The 23070-nt window shown below is 37.7% G+C and overlaps 2 protein-coding genes across 2 annotated transcripts; both read right to left on the bottom strand.

Moving 5' to 3' along the window:
- Positions 1-8664: 8664 nt before the first annotated feature.
- LOC144450727 (uncharacterized) lies at positions 8665-13611 on the bottom strand. The gene is made up of 4 exons (XM_078141419.1): positions 13408-13611; positions 11651-11780; positions 10238-10956; positions 8665-9695 (listed from the first exon to the last, which is right to left on the bottom strand). The coding sequence occupies exons 1-4, from the start codon at positions 13429-13431 to the stop codon at positions 9375-9377; spliced, it is 1194 nt and encodes a 397-aa protein (XP_077997545.1). The 5' UTR covers positions 13432-13611; the 3' UTR covers positions 8665-9374.
- A 1226-nt stretch (positions 13612-14837) lies between these two features.
- Positions 14838-22868, bottom strand: LOC144450748 (uncharacterized). Its single transcript, XM_078141451.1, has 4 exons — positions 22777-22868; positions 20266-20395; positions 16462-17180; positions 14838-15860 (listed from the first exon to the last, which is right to left on the bottom strand). Exons 1-4 carry the CDS (start codon positions 22798-22800, stop codon positions 15540-15542), a joined length of 1194 nt encoding a protein of 397 aa, XP_077997577.1. The 5' UTR covers positions 22801-22868; the 3' UTR covers positions 14838-15539.
- Positions 22869-23070: the final 202 nt, after the last annotated feature.

Below are 23070 nucleotides of genomic sequence, written 5' to 3'. Positions count from 1 at the left end.
CAGTGCTATAGCAGGTATGATGTCATATGCAATGAAACACCTGCATGTGTTAGGAGTCTGTCAACAGAAGACTTTACAGAGTGGCTTCTTTCCAAAGTCAAACAAACACTGGACTCATTTGCTCATGTTAAATTTGTTCAATGGTTGTGCTATGACATACCGATCTTCCGAGAGTAAGATGATGGTAACTGGAAGTTCCTGGAAAACTACTGTTGTTGGGCAACCATGTGTTAGTTACACTACTGGTAGCACATATGAAGGAATAGGGTGTGCTGTCCCTGATGAGTATGCGGATACTGATATTATGAATGTCCTAGAAAACATCAAGTTTTCTCAGCAGGGATCTGAGGCTAGTGGAAACAAGAGCCTTTCATCCACAAATAACAATCCAGATGCACTTGGTGAATCCACAATACAGCTAGAGGTGCATCAGGATGTTACAAAGAAATCACCAGCAAATTCTGATCTGAATTCAGAAGCTCAATCTGATCATGAAAAGACGCAGCCATTTGAAACTGAGACTTCTAAAATGGAAGGTGAAAAAAGCACAACAGCACAAACTGGCCAGGAATCTAATAATGTCACTACAGTTCAAGTTACCAATGGCTCCTATCCTGGATATGTTAAACTTGTTCAAGGAAGACAATCGGAAGAATTACAAGAAGTGACACAAACTCTCAATTGTGGTCCTGTTATAAGAAGTGCGAAACCAGAATACTTACTTGCTCATGAGTTTGAGTTCGATAACGCTATTGCAATCGAAGGTGACTTGTGGCCAATTGAAGCAGATGCCTGGAAATCACGTGACAGACCTTCTGAATGGCCAGGGACAGACCTCATTTCTGAATGCCTCCAGATTCCTTGCTACATTGTTAAAAAAGCCCATGCTTTGAACCAGGATGATCAGAATGAATGGCGATACTCATTCTCACGACAAGAAGGACTTCTTCTCAGAGATATACCAATTGAAATCAAAATGGTGTACATCACAACAAAATTGATCCTGAAGCAAACAGTCCTCAAAGATTCCGCACTTTCATCATACCATTTAAAGACAATATTTCTTTGGCACTGTGAAAGAAAGCGTGCTCAAATGTTTTCAGTTAGTCACTTAGAAAGTGATGTTGAGGAGTTCATAATGTTTGTTCTTGACCATATCAGGCAGCATACAGTTCCCAACTACTTCATTCCATCCAACAACATGATTAGCCACATACCCAGAAAGGACATCGATCGAGTCATGTTGTCTGTTCAAAATCTCATGTCAGATTTCTTCCAAATTTGCTCTACCATCAAGACAGCCAAGCAGTTTCCATTTTCAGTGAGCAGCATTGCAGCTGGTCATGTCATCGATGGTGAGAAAGATTCTTTCCATTTTCACAAACTTCAGAGTAATTTCCTGTACATAATCCTGGAGTTTGTCCTGTCACACTATGTGCCGTGTCATCACATCATGTGGATATTTGCCAAGTATGTACCAATTCTGATCACGAATATTGACAAAGTGGACGAGCATGACACTCTACAAGGTGTGGTTCAGATGATCCAGTCTGCCCAAGGTTTGTTCAAGCTGTCGTTTGAGGTGTATGGCATTGATTACATCAAATTGATCATTCTTTTCACAACTGTCTGTGAAATACACTTTCCACAGCTTTCAGTGATATCCAGAATGCTTCTAAAACAATGCATTCAAGGCCCAGATGATGCTCTGTCTACCTGTTCTGCTATTGCTGACGTGCTGAATATATATTGGTGTGAAGTTAGATGCAGGGGCTACTAGCACTTGTTGTCTTGCATTAAGTGATTGGCTAATACAAGAAAGATGTGGGAACGACATGTTCATGCTAACCTTAAAAAAGATGGTTTTAACGAGTGGACAGTGTGAAAGTAATGAAGACTATGACTTTCTCTTGTCACGTCTCAGAGAAATATCAATTCTTTTAAATCTCACAGCTAACGAAATGGAGGTTGCTATAGCAACTGTACTTCGTCTTTATTCAAGTGCACAACATATTGAAATGATGGAAACATTATGCAGCTTTCTGGATGGTGTGAACCTAAGTGGAGCCATGAAGCATCTGGTGTATGCTTTATTCTCATATCTAGAGAAAGATGACATAAACATCCATGAGGCAACACAGGTTTCAAATGTTCTTAAATCCATGTCCCATTCTAAGGTATTCAGTGCTGGAATGGACACGTTCCGATTTGTTGCTGCTGCAGTTGTGTTCCAGAAAGTTACAAAAGAAACATGTGGTATTAAAAGCATCAGGGCATTTATAAGCCAGATTGAAACATCTGCCTTAGCAGACAATGTCAAGATTAAAGAGTTGAAGAATGACATTGAAGAAATATTGGAAACTGTTCCATCAGACATCACCAACGCTTTCCAGTTCCTAGTATTTTACACAATAAGAAGCATACTATCATCTAGTCTTGAATTTGTTCTTTCTGTACTCGATGAGCTGCTTCAACCACATTTCAACCTGGGTGTCTTGTCAGCGGCTGGCATGGAATTGATGGCTACAGATAACTTACAGGAAACCATTATAACGTTGGAGAAATGGGTAACACGGTCGACAGAAGCACCTGTTGTGCAGAATAAAGCACTGAAAGTTAAAGTATTTGGAAGACTTGGCCATCTCCATCACATGAAAGCAATGACAATGAGTAATGTAAACTATAGAAGGCAGTGTATGAATAAAGCATCGGTGATGTTTCAAACGGCACTTGCAGAACAACAGGTAGATGTCTCGGTTATTGTGGATTTCCTCCTCTTTGTGAAGAAGAGAAATGTGTTCAAGTTCAACCATTATCTTAAAATGGCATTGGAGTCAGCAGATTACCACTCTGTGACATCCTACTTTGGAAAATCAGAGCCACTACTGTCAGGATTTACAGAACTACAAGAATTTATCAAGACAAATGGGAATATCAAAGTATCTTCATTAGCTTTGGCACACTTCATTGCTATGGTAGAATTAGAAGGAAAGTCAGAACATGGTGAAAATGACCAAAGGAGGAGTCACGGACACCTAGAAGAAATGAAAGGTATTGTCCAGAAATTGCGAATGATGTTAGGCGAAGTAGGTGATGAGACTACAAGTGACAGTGACAGCGATAGATGTATTGCATCAGATACCCTGATGCTTGTAGGATTTGCAGCTATGAGGCTTAAGATTTGTGAAATTGCGCGGAGTATGTTTCAAGAAGTTTTAAGATTACAACCAGGAAATGAAACTGCTGCAAAATACCTTAAAGAATACATAAAGGAGCCCATAAACTGAGAGGGGGGGGATTTGTCTGGGGGGGGGGGGGGGGGGGGGGGGATTTGTCTGAGGGTCGTTTGTCTGGGGGGGGGGGTAAAGTTCACACACACTAAAACAATATTTTGTGCATCAAGAACTTTGACCCCGACTGGTAGTGGTACATATAGTGGTGATGGATGCTGCAACAACCGCTGATTAGCAATTTTGACGTGGCGATTTCACCACCAATAATTTGATCGTATGAAATCAAAACTCCATAAATGAACCACAAAGTACTTCCCCTTTCAAAATGACGTAATTTTAGAATGATTATTATCATTTTTATTTACAATTGACAAAAAATCATCAGCATACACTCGCAACTTCAGTTCGGATCGGAATATACATACAGTGGAATGTCCGGCGCTGTAGAAAGGGTGCACTGTTCGGATCTGTGCTGAAGTCTGTTCACATTTACGGTACCATTGATTATTCCTCTCATTCTGTGTTACAAATTGAATTGTATAACTATGTGAGTATTTTGTTTGTTTTTTAATGTGTTGTTTTTCTCTGGTGTAGTTCGGTTTGCTTTCAGATTCAGGAGGTATAAATATAATTTAAGTTATGGATACAGAAAAATTGAAACTTAAAGGTTTGTTTTAATACCACAAAAGATAGGATAAAACTGTACCAACAAATCAACTATATTTCTGTTTTAATATGTCTGTATCAGTGTTATTTTCATTTTCTGAGAAGAATTTCACTTTATGTTTCAGTTTAGCACTCATAATAGGCCAAATAAAATAAGTTGTTTGGTTCCTGTTACCAGACCCCACCTATTTTTTTCACGCAGACCCTAAACTTTTTTTTTAAGTATTCGAGAAGAAAAATAATAATAATATCGCGAAAATCGTGAAGTCTCGCAAGAAATAGTGGATGCGGAAACTGACATCGACTTAAAAAGACAAAATAACACTGTTCTTCCCATCTATAATGGCTGTTCATCAGATACTAGTGCTGCTTGCATACGGAGTATTCTGGGACCCAATTCTGAATTGTCCCTCACCCGTGCACCACCGTCTCAGCGTCTGCAAGCAGGACTAATCTGATAGTGATACGTGATAGGAAGAAATAAACAACACAGAGACCATTTGGAAAACAATGGAAAACCTGAACTAGACACTCGCTCACACATGAAAAATAAAAATAAAATAAAATAAAAAATCTACCTACCCCCACCTATTTTATAATTGAATGTAATCGGAATCACACAATTTATTTGTTTACGCCTTGTTATTGTCAATAAACCATAAACGTTGAAGCAGAAGTTGCATGCAGCACTTGCACAAGTTGCAGACGACAGAATAAAAAAAAAATCGTAAACTCACCTTGCTCAGACTTTCCACGGAGTACAGTACATGCACTGACTTTGAAGCAGTTCTATTTTGTGTTCTACTTCGTCCTATGTGCAGTGGTGTATGTTGATATCACTCAAAAGTTTGAAATCTATATCAAGAGTTTTTCTCGGAGTTGTATCATGACAGTTGATACAAAGAATGTCGCAGTCGTCTGCTGCAGCTTTGACCATGTTGACGACAAACAGACAATCAAGGTGTTGAACAGCGCCACCCGCGGCTATGTCGCATATTCATTGTGATGGGCTAACATGTATTTACCTATCACGCATTGACAAGACACAAGCACGACTAGTATGTAATTGGGAGTTTGACAGTGAAAGATGTACAAATTGACAGACTGTGAGCATTTATCCCGGATGTTGTCATCCCAATAATTTATGACTGTGATAAACTGTATATATACATTGCTATTGCATTATAACATGGTATCGGCAACTACATTTTTCCTTCAATGGCCATTCATTTAATTTCATTCAGTGTTTACACTCTCTTGATTACAGAGTGATTATATTCATAAAAACCAAGGCAAGGCTATCACCAACATTTGTAAAATGTTATAAGTTATCTATAACTTGCGTTGCCATGACATTTACGTTTTGTTTATACACAAAGAATTTACTTCATAATAAATGATAGCTACAGAACTAGATGATGGGTCCGAGTAAGAATCATTTCGGCTTTGTTCCTTTTTTGTATTGTCTGTTATTCTTGAACCTTTTTTTCACATTTTAATTTGTGGGTTTATTTCACTTCCAATACAGACACTAATATAATAACGATGTTATCCAAAAATTCACCTCAAAGAGCAGATTGCACTAGACTTTATTACTGAGGCAGATCTCCGAGTCATCCAGGTCAACAGTGCTGTCGCAGGTATGGTGGCATGTGTTTAATGAAACACCTGCACGTGTTGGATAAGCAGCAAACTTTTATAACAACAGCTCATTTCTTCGCAAAGTCAGACTGTACTTATTCAATGTGAATTCACCTAAGTGGAAACACGAAGCATTTGATGTATGCTTTATTCTCATATCTAGAGAAAGATGACGACAATGACATAAACATCCATGAAGCAACACAGGTGTGAAATGTTCTGAAATCCATATGTCCTATTCTAAGGTAGTAAAGACTGGAATGGGCACCGATTTGTAGCTAGCTGCTGCAGTTGTGTTCTTGAGAGTTAAAGAACCATGCGACATAAAACAAAAATCATCAGGGCATTTATTAGTCCTGCTTGCATACGGAGTAAGTCGTCCCTTCCTTCTCCTAAACTCGTGCACCGTCTGCAAGCAGGACTTTAATATGCGTTTATATAAGGTAGATTCAAGCATGTTGAGAAGTATATTTACATATAGTCTTGAATTTGTTCTTTCTGTCCCACTTTTCTGTACTCGATGAGCTGCTTCAACCACATTTCAAACTGGGTTCCTCGTCAGCGGCTGGCATGGAATTGATGGCTACAGATAGCTAACGTTACAGAAACTCGCTCTGACATTGGAGAAATGGGTAACACGAACAACAGAAGCACCTGTTGTGCAGAACAAAGTACTGAAAGTGAAAGTATTTGGAAGACTTGGCCATCTCCATCACATGATGAAAGCAATGACAATGGGCAGTCAACTACAGAAGGCAGTGTATGAATAAAGCATCGGTGATGTTTCAAACAGCACTTGCAGAACAACAGGTGGATGTATGTAATAAAGGAAGTGTAGGAAACAATCGTTTGGCAATTTTTGTATTAATCTGTACCGCATGTGCGAAGGTACATTAATTTACTATACCCGTAATGTTGTATATTATAGAATGACAAGAATGAAGTCAAAATAAAAATAAAAATAAAAAAACAAGAAACCTGGCTTTATGCCAAGGTACCACATTATCAAACAAAAATCGGCTCATTGACGTAAAATACAATTACAATTATTGAATTAAATTAAATTAAATTAAATTAAATTACACACAACAGAAGTAGACTTTGTATTTATTTATTCGGAACCTGGTGCAGACTTGATATAAAAAAAAAAGTTGTCAAATTCTAGCTGCCAATACAAAATTCACAAGCAAATGCAAACCGTTCATCTACTTGAAACACAAAGTGAGTACATTGAATTACATGCATGTTTGGAATCATCCTCGTAGAATTTTCCCCGTCTACGTCTCTTCCGCCGCACCCCCCCCCCCCCCCCCCGCGGGATGTAGATCGGGAAAATTCTACGGGGACATAATTGTGCCATTTTTTGGGGGGTTCTTGAGCTTTTCGTCATTTCGGATATAATGAACACATTGCACTGGTATTCAGTTTGACCCAACCGAACAATGGTATTCCGCATGCTTCTCCAATACTAGGGAACTAGTTGGCGCTGCTCCTGTGGCGACCATTCAACAAATTTTCGAGTGGACGAAAATAGATTATCAAAAATACATTATAACAATTGTTGATGCTTACGTTACACCAAAGGTATAGTTATGTTTTTTTACTGCAAATTTGTGGCCATTTCGTCAAATGTTAAAGCTAGCTAGATTCACTTTGTTATCTAATATTTGGACCATGCAGGTGTAAACTGACTCAACCATTGCGAAATGTTAGCTCTGGACTCGTATATGCTACGGGTCTATGCTCAGGAGTTTGAACCCATTCCTAAAGCCCACATAAGGTGAATAGCACACGTATAAAAGTACTAAAAATAAAGACATGTTGTCTTATTTGAAAGGGCTAAAACAGAGATGGTATGGTGATCTCCGAATAGAGGTATCTCTTGCTTTCAATGGCAAAGCAAGATATAATCTATTTTATAGCCAGAATGGAAGTATAATAGTAAACAAATACAACACTTACACCATTCCATACCGTTGCTTTTAAAGGGGTGGGGGGGGGGGGCTTCTTATTTGTGTCCATTCATTTAGACAATATCATTTTGCTTTTCAAGTTCTCAAATTCCATAACAAGAGGATAGCATGTGGAGAAGTTGTCTAACACTGATACCGGCAGCCTCCTTCTTCATTATGGCATCAGTCAATATTTGTATGGTATATGGAAACCCATATGATACAACTGACTTGTTATTTGAATTTCTGTGCTTTGTCCTCTTTGACGACCCATTGTTTTGTAAATTACTGTTGAGGTGACTTATAAGTCCACTTGTTGGGCTGGGAGGTGTTATTATTTATTGTTCTTTTTTGTCAATGTAATCTTTTCAGGTAAACCTCATGTCACTATAATAAACAATGATACTATACTATACTATGCTGAGATATACAATAACCCAGAATGCACCTTACCGGATGACTGGTGTGAGAATATATATATATATATATATATGTATGTACGTACGTATGTATGTATGTATGTATATATGTATGTATGTATGTACGTACGTATGTATGTATGTATGTATGTATGTATGTATGTATGTATGTATATATGTATATATGTATGTAGTATGGATGTATGTATGTATGTATGTATGTACGTATGTAGTATGTATGTATGTATGTATGTATGTAGAAGTGCATAAGTAACAAGTAAAAGTCTCAATCAATAACTGCAATCTAACTTTTCAAATTCAAGGATGAACAAGATATGAGTTGATACACAGCCTGACTTACATCTGTGTAACATATACATATACATACATTGGAGTACAAAAGTAATGACTAGAACAGTCCTGATGACTAAATTTAATCCTGACATTTCAAATGAATGTTCAAAGGATACCACCTGACATTCTATCTATGTGTTATAAGCGAATATACATATGACCATATATATATATATATATATATATATATATATATATATATATATATATATATATATATATATATATATATATATACATATATATATATATATATATATATATATATATATATATATATACTAGTATATATATATATATAGTTGTATACACACATAATATGTACATACATAGTATGTATGTATGTATGTATGTATGTATGTATGTATGTATATATGTAAGTATGTATATATGTATATATGTTTGCATGTGTGGTTTATCATTTTATAATATTATTAGTATATCTATTCAAACACGTAATAATTGCTATATGTTACAAAATCACACATTAAAATAAAAGACAAACAATATTCTAATATTGCATATTATAAATTCTACACTTCCATAGACTATACATGTTATACTAAACAAACAGCTAGATTTTAGCATTTGACCTGTGAACTCTCAATGGTGATGACTGAAAGATATAGAAGTAAAATACGATGCCACTATTGTCCTGTATCTAGGCTTAGATATCAAATCGAATACTATCATTTCAAGAAATTTAAAATTGGTAACCAGGGTGATGACAAGAGTTTTTTATAGCTGCCATCATTGAATGGTTATTGTAAAAAAAAAACAATATTTTAATCAAATGTGGCAGAATTGTTGCACCAAAAAGGAAAATAATATGTACATAATATGTTATAATCTTTGTATAAGTTTTGAAAGATGTCAGCTGCATTTGTAATTGATGACTATCCATTTGATGACTTCGTTTTTTCTTTGAAGACTTTAAGTTATAGACTGTCTGCTGCTAGGAGATTTGATCTTCAAGTTTAGTGTCAATTTATCTAGTAGGAAATGACAAGTATTTGTTGAAAACATGACTCTAACAGTGGAAAAAAGACTGAATGGTGTCTATTTAAGCATCGGGTTATTCTTTGTGACAACTATTCTGCCACAAGACTTTAAAACATTGGTGGTCCACGTTTTATATTTGTGTTTTCAACCACAGCCCAGCCTAACTCGGGTCTCAGAGCCAACGATTCTGTATCTTGGGAGAAACCCATGAAACCACCGATGAACTTCATCTTGAACTCCTCATCAAAGTATTCCCATATGAATGGGGCTGCAGATAAACCAGTGGGAAAGCTACTTGTAGTCATTGCTCCAAATATCTCACGGCTTGACCCCCTGATACGATATGTATTTCGATTATTGCGGCTGTTGTATGGAAACAAAGTTGCAATCCAACCAGATATGTACGGCCCTCCTGATTCACCAGAATACTGAGTGTACATAAAGAACAAAGACATCAAAAATGTAATGCTGACCTTTTGTTTTAATGGTGAAACCGTTATTTAAGTAATTTTGAGTGGATTTAAAGATCAAAGATCAAAGATCAGTTTTGATTTTTATCATCGTGGCTGTTTGTATTTCGTTATACTTCGGAAACTCAATATCACCAGTTATGCATTGTTTATTAAACCTCTCTGAAATAGAGTTATGTACAACTGTAAATTGGCAAATCTGGTTTGTATCTTTTTAGAAGTGGCCTCCTGTACATTGGGGTGAGACAATCTGGGAAACAAATTTTGACAAATTAATCATTCCCTTTTAATTTCATTTACTAGAGAAACGGCCACATCACATCAAGTATTATGCAAAGATACTTGCTTTTACCACATTTTCACATTTTGAATAAATAGTGAATATTAACCAATACCATATCTATAAGAGTACCAGCTAATGAATTAGAGCCAACTATTTTGAAATGTTTAATAACGTTCGACAAGGATAATGTGAATTTGGAAAATCAGTAACAGCATACCTTATAAATACTTGACCAGAAAGACCTATCCACTTCTCCCTTTGATGCATTGACAAATTGATCCAAAACTGGTAAGAGATGATCAGTCCACCATTTCAGATCATATTGTTCCAATTTTGCAGTCTTGTCTCTTATAGCTATCCAGTCTTCAGTTGTACCCTGCAGTGTAATAGAAGGTATGCCACACCAAGACCAAGCACTGTAATCAAAGAAGGACTTCATGGCCTCCATTAAGACAATATCAGTGACTGCCTTCTCCAATGGACCAGTGGTACTGAAATCAGGAGTAATCAAACTGTAGGTGTTCTCTCCAATTTCATCTTTGATCTTGTCAGAGAATTCAGAAAAGACCTCAGGCCAAGGATTGGTGGCTGAACCCTTCACGAAATCATCTCGTCTGACTGTTATCTCTTTCTTCCCATCATGCTCAACGAACTTCTTTCTTAATCTCTCAGCATTTTCATTGATGTGTGTCGACAACCCTTGCATGATACACAGCCATATCATATCAGGACTCAATACAAGAGGATAATGATTGTGGTAAGCCCGATGAACAGCTCCAACCAAACCATGCAAGTCACCTTGACTCACAATATTTGCATTACCATGGAAACAACTTTCAACTTTCTGATTAAGACGGCTTACTATGCTTTTCACAGCTGATGTTACTGGGAGCTTTTTTTGGCAGATTTCAACATTTTCAACTGGAAATGTTGATCCTGTTGTCGAAGACAACGGAAAAATATTAAAAGTATGTGTGTATATTTATAACAGCAGAGGTAACATTTACATATTATTCGAAAATATTTTTCGTCGTTCAGCCAAAGAAAATACAAGTGACCGAGGGGTCTTTGTCACTAGGAGTTGCTAGACGATTAACGAAAAATTAAGCAAATTAATGACAATTTTAAGCATTAAGACTCATATTCCAAACACAGCACAAACAATGACGTAGACATAGACACGAGTTGTTGTGACATATGTACGCATTGTCGTTAGTAATATTCCATATTTTTTGTTGGACCTGGCTGGTGCTAATCATGCGGAAAAGTTTTGCACAATGTTAATTATGTTCTTGAAGGAATCATCTGTTTGATCTTGCTTTATAAAGTTGTGCTTTGGAATAGTAACCAAGTAACCAAGTAAAATTAAATAAACAAACGTTGAAAGATTTTATTTACATTTAATTTGATTTGTTTTGACAGTTGGCAATCAGTAATAAGAGCTAGTGGCTATACATATTATTTCACTTGGTAGCTATTGTAAGGGGGAGGCGCTAAAAACCTATAGTTGTATCATCAAAGAATCAATGTCGATGTTTTATGTTTTATATTGTGCCAATTTTTGTTGTGTAATTTTCATTCCATGATTTCCTATCAGACCTTTAGTAAATAAAGTCAAAAATGAACATACCAGCGGGCTTTGTAGTTGCGCACACTTCTTGCAAAGTCTTGTATTCTTCCTCAAGTTCCTGTCCTCTCTTTATAACGTCACGGTCAGAACATCCCCATTCTTCAATAAGTTTCATATCTGTTTCTCTTCCCTGCAGGATAAACAAGCATGGACTCAGTCTGGATGAAAGCTAATATGTAACAAAGTTCATTTGAATAATTTCCAATCTATATCCCAACAAAATACCAATGCAGGTTTCATTTACACACACACAAACACAAACACACACACACACACACACACACACACACACACACACACACACACACACACACACACTGACACACAAATATTTTACCATGCCTATAACCCTATATGGCTAAATGTAGTTATGCTAAAAACTACTGCATCCCTTGAATTCTAATGAACTTTCTACATATCGTCCTAATAGTATTCATGAATAGTAATTCAGCAATTCTTATCAATGATTCCTAAATACTTATTTCATTTCATTTCATTTATTACAGGAAATATAGTGCGACTTCTCATAAATGGTCATGAACAGGCACTGCTCATCTAATACATATTCATATCTGATGAGACCCATGAGGCAACAGTGTGACACTGCTAGAACAACTTAGGTGAAAAAGAGTTTAGATTTGGTGTTTTATTGCAATCAAGCAAAGATTTAGTCTAGTTTTTACCACATCAGATTTTAATCAGATTAATTGGGATGTTGATTAGGTCACTAATGAGAGATCGGTTACGAATTCCACTTACACTAAGGGGAGAACCATTTGATTTCTGGGGTGTGGAGGATTGTGGGAAAAAATGTCGACAGGTGAAGTAGAAAAAAAATAATTTGATCCTGTTATGGCTCGAGAAAAAAATTGTTCCAACAAACAGAAGGAAAAAAAATTGTTGCAATGTGCTGAAATCAGCAAGCCCTCCGTTTTTTCCAAGCATTTATGATAGAAGGCTACTGTAACAAAACTTGTTGGGGGGGGGGGGTTCGGGAGATTTAAGGGGTACTCAAAACAATATGCATAGTGTTGGGGGGGGGTGGGGTGTCTGAAAAAATAATGTGGGTCATGGGGGGGGGGGTTACCTGAAAAATAAATTGACTCCTCACACATGGATAAATTAACCTTTTAATAGATGGTCAGCCTTTTTCAACAATAACAACACAAATACCACAATTTCTTTAAACAAATTAATACATGTAACAAAAAAATGTCTGTTAGTTAGTTGTGAACCAGTGACATGTATGAACCACACGTTACAAAATTGGTAACCGAGAAAATAAAATTGAATTACTTATGCATTTGGAAAAAATAATTTGATGCAGGACTGACAATAGTAAAAGAAATTTGCTGCCATACCCACTTCCTGGTTCCTCAAACGCAAATAGACGGAAGCGATTCAGATCTGATTCGCAAATTTGGACGGATTTTTCTGCTAAATTACCTAGCACCATCATTATATAAAGGAGCCTTCAAGACCCAAGAACTTGAAGAAGTGATCAGAGGTACCCCAATTCCGTCAAAATCGGGAAATGTAGCAACATATAAGGGTTCTTAACGCGCCGCCCCACTTTTATTTCGAAGTGTAGCGGAAGAAATAAACAGCTCTGGTTTGCGAGAATGTTTGCGTTTGCTTTGGTTTAAACATCGGAACGAAAAAGGGCACAAAAACAGGAGAAGAAAACCTCGAAATCAAAAACTACAATTATTGCAGCTAAAACAGACCAAGTACCCCTTTACCGAGAAACTGCCTACCTGTAGGTTATGTTGAGAAGCCATGTTGTCCCTCTCCTTCAAAGAGTAAACTGGCCAGTTTGAATACCACTGACAGCAATTTATTTGTCTGAGTTGTATGGTGTTTTATATTTAGATCAGACGTCATGCTTCACAACATAAACCCGACAACGTCACATTGCTGAGTCATCACAATGTTACTTCCGGGTTACCGAGGTGGTAGACGTAGTCTGTGTACCTTTGTTTTTTACGTGAGTCTTGGTTATGAAGCAATCATTCTATTTGTGATAAAGGTAACAGTAGACTCGCTCATAGTCTTCGGAGCTTCGCATATATATATATATATATATATATATATATATATATATATATATATATATATATATATATATATATATATATATATATATATATATATATATATATATATATATATATATAACTCGGTGAGAATCAATCTGCTAAGAGAGTGCTGTATACCGCAGTGGCAGAGCGCAATAGACAGGTTGTCTGATGATCGCACAATGCGTGAAACTCCGAGTTACAACCAAGAAAGAGTTCCAGTACTACCAAAAAAAAATAGTAATATATATATATATATATATATATATATATATATATATATATATATATATATATATATGGATTTGCTGAGATTTGGCAAAAGCAACGTACTGAAAATGACAAGTACTTTCTACAGCTATTTAAACAAAGATGTCATGATATTCACATGCAGGATTGGCATTCTGATGTAAACACTTCACCTAAATTACGAATGTATTGTAGATTTAAAACACATTTAACATGTGAAAAATACTTAGAATGCATACCACTGTCTCACTTTAGAAATGCTTTATCACGTTTGAGAATGTCAACCCACGACCTTGCTATTGAAAAGGGTAGACATCTTGGTACACCACCCGAGGAAAGAATTTGCCCATTTGGGTGCAACGATATTGAGGACGAGTACCATTTTGTACTTGTGTGCCCCAAGTACAAACTTGTTAGATCTAAGTTTATTTCTGAATTTTATTACTCACCTGCATATGATTGGAAATTTATCTTATTAATGCAGTCAACAAATACCTTCATCATTCAAAACCTTGCGAAATTTATTTTCTTTGCCATGAAAATACGTAAACAGCTTTTGGAAGAAAATCTCTCTACATAAGCTGACTTGTCAATTTAGCTATGTTGAACATACCTCTGTAATCATGATCATTATTCTATGTTCAGTTATGTACATTTAAGGCCCATGGCCTACAGTACGGAATAAAATTATTATTATATATATATATATATATATATATATATATATATATATATATATATATATATATATATATATATATATATATATATATATATATATAGTTGTATACATACATAATACGTACATACATAGTATGTATGTATGTATGTATGTATGTATGTTTGTTTGTTCATAAGTATGTATGTATATATGTTTGCACGTGTGGTTTATAATTTTATAATAGTATTAGTATATTTATTCAAACACGTAATCATTCTGGAGCAATTGCTATATGTTACAAAATCACACATTAAAATAAAAGACAAACAATATTCTGATATTGCATATTATAAATTCTACACTTCCGTAGACTATACATGTTATACTAAACAAACAGATAGATTTTAGTGTTTGACCTGTGAACTCTCAATGGTGATGACTGACAGATATAGAAGTCAAATACGATGCTACTATTGTACTGCATCTAGGCTTAGATATCAAATCGAAAACTATCATTTCATGAAGAAGTTTCATAACCAGGGTGATGACAAGAGTTTTTTTTATATAGTTACCATCATTGAATGGTTATTGTAAAAATTGAATTGTTGCACCAAAAAGGAGGATATTATGTACAGAATATATGTTATAATCTTTGTATAAGTTTTGAAAGATGTTAGCTGCATTTGTAATTAATGACTATCCATTTGATGACTTAGTTTTTTCTTTGAAGTTATAGACTGTCTGCTGCTAGGAGATTTGATCTTGAGGTTTAGTGTCAATTTATCTCATAGGAAATGACAAGTATTTGTTGAAAACATGACTCTAACAATGGAAAAAAGACTGAATGGTGTCTATTTAAGCATCAGGTTATTCTTTGTGACAACTACTCTGCCACAAGACTTTAAAACATTGGCGGTCCATGTTTTATATTTGTGTTTTCAACCACAGCCCAGCCTAACTCGGGTTTCAGAGCCAACGATTCTGTATCTTGGGAGAAACCCATGAAACCACCGATGAACTTCATCTTGAACTCCTTATCAAAGTATTCCCATATGAATGGGGCTGCAGATAAACCAGTGGGAAAGCTACTTGTAGTCATTCCTCCAAACATCTCACGGCTTGACCACCTGCTGAGCCATGTATTTAGTTTGGTGTGGCTGGTGTATGGAAACAAAGTTGCAATCCAACCAGATATATACGGCCCTCCTGATCCACCAGAATACTGTACATAAAGAACAAAGACATCAAAAATGTAATGGTGACCTTTTGTTTTAATGGTGAAAACATTAGTTTAGTGTTTTGATGGTCATTTAAAGCGGATCAAAGATGAGTTTGATTTTATCATGGTAGCTGTTTGTATTTCGTTATGCTTAGGAAACTCATTATCACCAGTTATGCATTGTTTATTAAACCTCTCTGAAATAGAGTTATGGAAATTGGCAAATCTGGTTTGTATGTTTTTAGAAGTGGCCTCCTGTACATCGGGGTGAGACATTCTGGGAAACAAATTTTGACAAATTAATCATGCAAACTTGGTGAAAGTTATTTTTCTGTGCATGTGTCCCCTAAACCTAATGGAATGATAAAATCGCTCTCCCCCTCATTCCCTTTTAATTTCATTTACTAGAGAACTGGCCACATCACATCAAGTATTATGCAAAGATACTTGCATTTACCACATTTTCATATTTTGAATAAATAGTGACAAGAACCAATACAATTTCTATAAGAGTACCAGCTAATGAATTAGAGCCAACTATTTGGAAATGTTTAATTACATTGGACAAGGATAATGTGAATTTGGAAAATCAGTAACAGCATACCTTATAAATACTTGACCAGAAAGACCTATCCACTTCTCCCTTGGATGCATTGACAAATTGATCCAAAACTGGTAAGAGATGATCAGTCCACCATTTCAGATCATACTGTTCCAACTTTGCAGTCTTGTCTCTTATAGCCATCCAGTCTTCAGTTGTACCTTCCAGTGTAATAGAAGGTATACCGCAACAAGTGCGAACTCTGTAATCAAAGAAGGACTTCATTGCTTCCATTAAGACAATATCAGTGACTGCCTTCTCCAATGGACCAGTGGTACTGAAATCAGGAGTAATCAAACTGTAAGTGTTCTCTCCAATTTCATCTTTGATCTTGTCAGAGAATTCAGAAAAGACCTCAGGCCAAGGATTGGTGGCTGAACCTTTCACGAAATCATCTCGTCTGACTGTTATCGTTTTCTTCCCATCATGCTCAACGAACTTCTTTCTTAATCTCTCAGCATTTTCATTAATATGTGTCGACAACCCTTGCATGATACACAGCCATATCATATCAGGACTCAATACAAGAGGATAATGATTGTGGTAAGCCCGATGAACAGCTCCAACCAAACCATGCAAGTCACCTTGACTCACAATATTTGCATTACCATGGAAACAACTTTCAACTTTCTGATTAAGACGGCTTACTATGCTTTTCACAGCTGATGTTGCTGGGAGCTTTTTTTGGCAGATTTCAACATTGTCAACTGGAAATGTTGATCCTGTTATTGAAGACAACAGAAAATATTAAAAGTATGTGTGTATATTTATAACAGCAGAGGTCACTTTTAGATATCATTCCCCAATATTTTTCTTCAGTCAATGAAAATACAAGTAACGAGTATTTTCTGGCTGAATGAAGAAAAATATTGGAGAATAACACAATTATACAAGCACCAGTAATATTAAAGAACAATTAGGGAAAATAAGTGTTAAGACTCGTATTTCAAACACAGCACAAACAATGACGTAGACATAGAAAAGTTTTGCACAATGTTAATTATGTTCTTGAAGGAAATCATCTGTTTGATCTTGCCTTATAAAGTTGTGCTTTGGAATAGTAACCAGGGAAGTAAACATTGAATAAACAAACTTTCACAGATTTTATTTACATTTAATCTGATTTGTTTTGACAGTTGGCAATCAGTATAAGAGCTAGTGGCTATAAATATTATTTCTTTTGGTAGCTATTGTAAGGGGAGGGGGCTAAGCTATTATAAGGGGAGGGGGCTAAGCTATTATAAGGGGGAGGGGCTAAGCTATTATAAGGGGGAGGGGCTAAGCTATTATAAGGGGGAGGGGCTAAGCTATTATAAGGGGGAGGGGCTAAGCTATTAAAAGGGGGAGGGGCTAAGCTATTATAAGGGGAGGGGCTAAGCTATTGTAAGGGGAGGGGGCTAAGCTATTATAAGGGGAGGGGCTAAGCTATTGTAAGGGGAGGGGCTAAGCTATTATAAGGGGGAGGGGGCTAAGCTATTATAAGGGGGAGGGGCTAAGCTATTGTAAGGGGGAGGGGCTAAGGTATTGTAAGGGGGAGGGGCTAAGCTATTGTAAGGGGGAGGGGCTAAGCTATTGTAAGGGGGAGGGGCTAAGGTATTGTAAGGGGGAGGGGCTAAGCTATTGTAAGGGGAGGGGGCTAAGCTATTGTAAGGGGAGGGGGCTAAGCTATTATAAGGGGGAGGGGCTAAGCTATTGTAAGGGGGAGGGGGCTAAGGTATTGTAAGGGGGAGGGGGCTAAGCTATTGTAAGGGGGAGGGGCTAAGCTATTGTAAGGGGGAGGGGCTAAGGTATTGTAAGGGGGAGGGGCTAAGCTATTGTAAGGGGGAGGGGCTAAGCTATTGTAAGGGGGAGGGGCTAAGCTATTGTAAGGGGGAGGGGGCTAAGCTATTGTAAGGGGAGGGGGCTAAGCTATTGTAAGGGGGAGGGGGCTAAGCTATTGTAAGGGGAGGGGGCTAAGCTATTATAAGGGGGAGGGGCTAAGGTATTGTAAGGGGGAGGGGCTAAGCTATTGTAAGGGGGAGGGGGCTAAGGTATTGTAAGGGGGAGGGGGCTAAGCTATTATAAGGGGGAGGGGCTAAGGTATTGTAAGGGGGAGGGGCTAAGGTATTGTAAGGGGGAGGGGCTAAGCTATTGTAAGGGGGAGGGGCTAAGGTATTATAAGGGGGAGGGGCTAAGCTATTATAAGGGGGAGGGGCTAAGCTATTATAAGGGGGAGGGGCTAAGCTATTGTAAGGGGGAGGGGGCTAAGGTATTGTAAGGGGGAGGGGGCTAAGCTATTATAAGGGGGAGGGGCTAAGGTATTGTAAGGGGGAGGGGCTAAGGTATTGTAAGGGGGAGGGGCTAAGCTATTGTAAGGGGGAGGGGCTAAGGTATTATAAGGGGGAGGGGCTAAGCTATTATAAGGGGGAGGGGCTAAGCTATTATAAGGGGGAGGGGCTAAGCTATTATAAGGGGGAGGGGCTAAGCTATTATAAGGGGGAGGGGCTAAGCTATTGTAAGGGGGAGGGGCTAAGCTATTAAAAGGGGGAGGGGCTAAGCTATTATAAGGGGGAGGGGGCTAAGCTATTGTAAGGGGGAGGGGCTAAGCTATTATAAGGGGAGGGGGCTAAGCTATTGTAAGGGGGAGGGGGCTAAGCTATTATAAGGGGGAGGGGCTAAGCTATTATAAGGGGGAGGGGCTAAGGTATTGTAAGGGGGAGGGGCTAAGCTATTGTAAGGGGAGGGGGCTAAGCTATTATAAGGGGGAGGGGCTAAGCTATTGTAAGGGGGAGGGGCTAAGCTATTGTAAGGGGGAGGGGGCTAAGCTATTATAAGGGGGAGGGGCTAAGGTATTGTAAGGGGGAGGGGCTAAGCTATTGTAAGGGGAGGGGGCTAAGCTATTGTAAGGGGAGGGGGCTAAGCTATTATAAGGGGGAGGGGCTAAGCTATTGTAAGGGGAGGGGGCTAAGGTATTGTAAGGGGGAGGGGGCTAAGCTATTATAAGGGGGAGGGGCTAAGCTATTGTAAGGGGGAGGGGCTAAGGTATTGTAAGGGGGAGGGGCTAAGCTATTGTAAGGGGAGGGGGCTAAGCTATTGTAAGGGGAGGGGGCTAAGCTATTGTAAGGGGGAGGGGGCTAAGGTATTGTAAGGGGGAGGGGGCTAAGGTATTGTAAGGGGGAGGGGGCTAAGCTATTGTAAGGGGAGGGGGCTAAGCTATTGTAAGGGGGAGGGGGCTAAGCTATTGTAAGGGGGAGGGGGCTAAGCTATTGTAAGGGGGAGGGGGCTAAGCTATTGTAAGGGGGAGGGGCTAAGCTATTGTAAGGGGGAGGGGCTAAGCTATTGTAAGGGGGAGGGGCTAAGCTATTATAAGGGGGAGGGGCTAAGCTATTATAAGGGGGAGGGGCTAAGGTATTGTAAGGGGGAGGGGCTAAGCTATTGTAAGGGGGAGGGGCTAAGCTATTGTAAGGGGGAGGGGCTAAGCTATTGTAAGGGGGAGGGGCTAAGCTATTATAAGGGGGAGGGGCTAAGCTATTATAAGGGGGAGGGGCTAAGCTATTATAAGGGGGAGGGGGCTAAGCTATTATAAGGGGAGGGGCTAAGCTATTATAAGGGGGAGGGGGCTAAGCTATTATAAGGGGAGGGGCTAAGCTATTATAAGGGGGAGGGGCTAAGCTATTATAAGGGGGAGGGGCTAAAAACCTATAGTTGTATCATGAAGGAATCAATGTCAATGTTTTATATTTTATATTGTGCCAAGTTTTGTTGTGTAATTTTCATTGCATGATTTCCTATCAGAACTTTAGTAAATAAAGTCACAAATGAACATACCAGCTGGCTTTGTAGTAGGGCACACTTCTTGCAAAGTCTTGTATTCTTCCTCAAGTTCCTGTCCTCTCTTTATAACATCACTGTCCAAATATCCCCATTCTTCAATAAGTTTCATATCTGTTTCTCTTCCCTGCAGGATAAACAAGCATGGATTCAGTCTGTATGATAGCTAATATGTAACAAAGTTCATTTGAACAATTTCCCAACAAAATACCAATGTAGGTTTCATTTATCACACACACACACACACACACACACACACACACACACATACTGACATACAAATATTTTACCATGTCTATAACCCTATATGGCCTAAGTTTAGTTATGCTAAAAACTACTGCATCCCTTGAATTCTAATGAAACTTTCTACATATCTTCCTAATAGTATTCATGAATAGTAATTCAGCAATTCTTATCAATGATTCCTAAATACTTATTTCATTTCATTTCATTTATTACAGGAAATATAGTGCGACTTCTCATAAATGGTCATGAACAGGCACTGCTCATCTAATACATATTCATATTTGATGAGACCCATGGGGCAACAGTGTGACACTGCTAGAACAACATAGGTGAAAAAGAGTTTAGATTTGGTGTTTCATTGCAATCAAGCAAAGATTTAGTCTAGTTTTTTTACCACATCAGATTTTAATCTGATTGATTGGGATGTTGATTAGGTCACTGATGAGAGATCGGTTACGAATTCCACTTACAGTAAGGAAAGAGCCCATGTTTTTTTTCAAGCATTTTTGATAGAAGGCTACTTTCACAAAACTTGTTGGGGGGGGGGGGGAGATATGCATAGTGGGGGGGGGGGGTATCTGAAAAAATAATGTGGGTCATGGGGGGGGGGGGGGTTACCTGAAAAAAAAATTCACTCCATGCCGACTCCTCAGGCTCACACATGGGTAAATTAACCTTTTAATAGATGGTCAGCCTTTTTCAACAATAACAACAAAAATACTATAAATGTTTTAACAAATTAATACATGTGTGACAAAAAATTGTCTGATCATAAAATCCTTCAAATTGACAAGTTAGTTGTGTACCAGTGACATGTAGTTATGAACTGCACGTTACAAAATTGGTAACCGAGAAAAAAATTGCATTACTTCTGCATTTGGAAAAGATAAGGGGAGAACCATTTGATTTCTGGAGGGGGGGTATGGAGGATTTTGAGAGAAAAAAATTGTTTCCAGGTGGACCAGAAAAAAAAATATTTGATCCTGTAATGGCTTGACAAAAAAAAATTGTCATAACAGACAATATTGTCTTCTGTTTCACATGTAGCAGACGTTGCCAATATGCTAATTTTAGGAAATATTTAGAATGTGTTATTAAAAGTTTATGTTGAAAATTATAGTCATATCTATAGGATGAAAAAATACCTTGCACAGAAGTTTTTGATACTTGTCAAGTATGTTTTAGTGCAGGTGCATCTTTTACATTTTGATGGCAGGCTGAGATGAACCTTTTCCAACTCTTTTTTTTTTTTTAACTTTCAAGAGCTGCAAATGTAAAATGTTGTCTGTCATATTTGTCTGTCATTTAATACCAGTAAGAATTTACATGAAAAAGTTACATATCATTGTGATAACCACAAACCAATACACAGTCATGTCACAAAGAATATTTTCAGTACAGTGTAAAGGTAATTTCACACATTAAATGAACCAAATTTCAGTAGATAATAGTGTACATGAAAGACACTGGCATTTTCAGACAAAAAACAATCTGTACCACTCAATTCGCCCATTTCAATTTATCATTACATTAACAGTTTATTAAAAGAAAATTAAAATTTGACTGTTTTTGTTTTTCATTTTACTAGCTTGTGAGCAACTGTTGTTTGTAGCTGTTGTTGTTGTTGTTGTTGTTGTTGTTGTTGTTGTTGTTGTTGTTGTTGAAAAAGGAAGACCAACATTTTAAAAGCTTATTTTCCCATGTTTGAAAAGTCATGATGTCAATTTATTTTCAGGTACAACCCATAACATTTTTTTCAGGTACCCCTCCCCCACACTATCCATATATTTTCAAGCCCCCCCCCCCCTAAAATCTCCCCCCCCCCAACAAGTTTTTGTGAAAGCTGCCTTAACTGGCAAAAATTCGGACATTTCCTAGCACCAACATTAATCAAGGAGCCTTCATGACCCAAGAAGTGGTCAGAGGTACCCCAATTCCGTCAAAATCGGCTAATGTAGCAACGCATGCAGCATTTTGAAACGTTTTCAACGTGATCTCGTTTGCATTACAATTTACATAGCGTTCATCGTCGCAAACCATGGCCTGTTTTACGCCGCCCCACTTTTATTTCGAAGTGTAGCGGAAGAAATAAAGTCTCTGGTTTCCGAGAATGTTAGCGTTTGATTCGGGTTAAACATCGGAACGAAAAAGGGCACAAAAACAGACGAAAAAAAACTTGAAATAACATCAAACGCTACAATTATTGCAGATATAGACCAAGTAGCCCTAGGCCCTTTACCGAGCTCGCGAGAAACTGCCTACCTGTAGGTTACGTTGAAAAGCCATGTTGTCCCTCTCCTTCCAAGAGTAAACTTGTCAGTTTGAATACTATAGTCAGCAATTTATTTGTCTGAGTTGTGTGGTGTTTTATATTTAGATCAGACGTCACATATGCGTCATGTTTGACAACATCACACCTGACAACGTCACAGTGCCGAGTCATCACAATGTTACTTCCGGGTTACCGAGGTGGTAGACGGAGTCTGTGTACCTTTGTTTTTACGTGAGTCTTGATTATGAAGCAATCATTCTATTTGTGATAAAGGCAACAGTAGA

This window comes from Glandiceps talaboti, chromosome 20 (assembly GCF_964340395.1).
Source record: "Glandiceps talaboti chromosome 20, keGlaTala1.1, whole genome shotgun sequence".
Lineage (NCBI taxonomy): Eukaryota > Metazoa > Hemichordata > Enteropneusta > Spengelidae > Glandiceps > Glandiceps talaboti.
The sequence above is the reverse complement of the archived record's forward strand: the minus strand, read 5'-3'. Positions and strand labels throughout refer to the sequence as shown.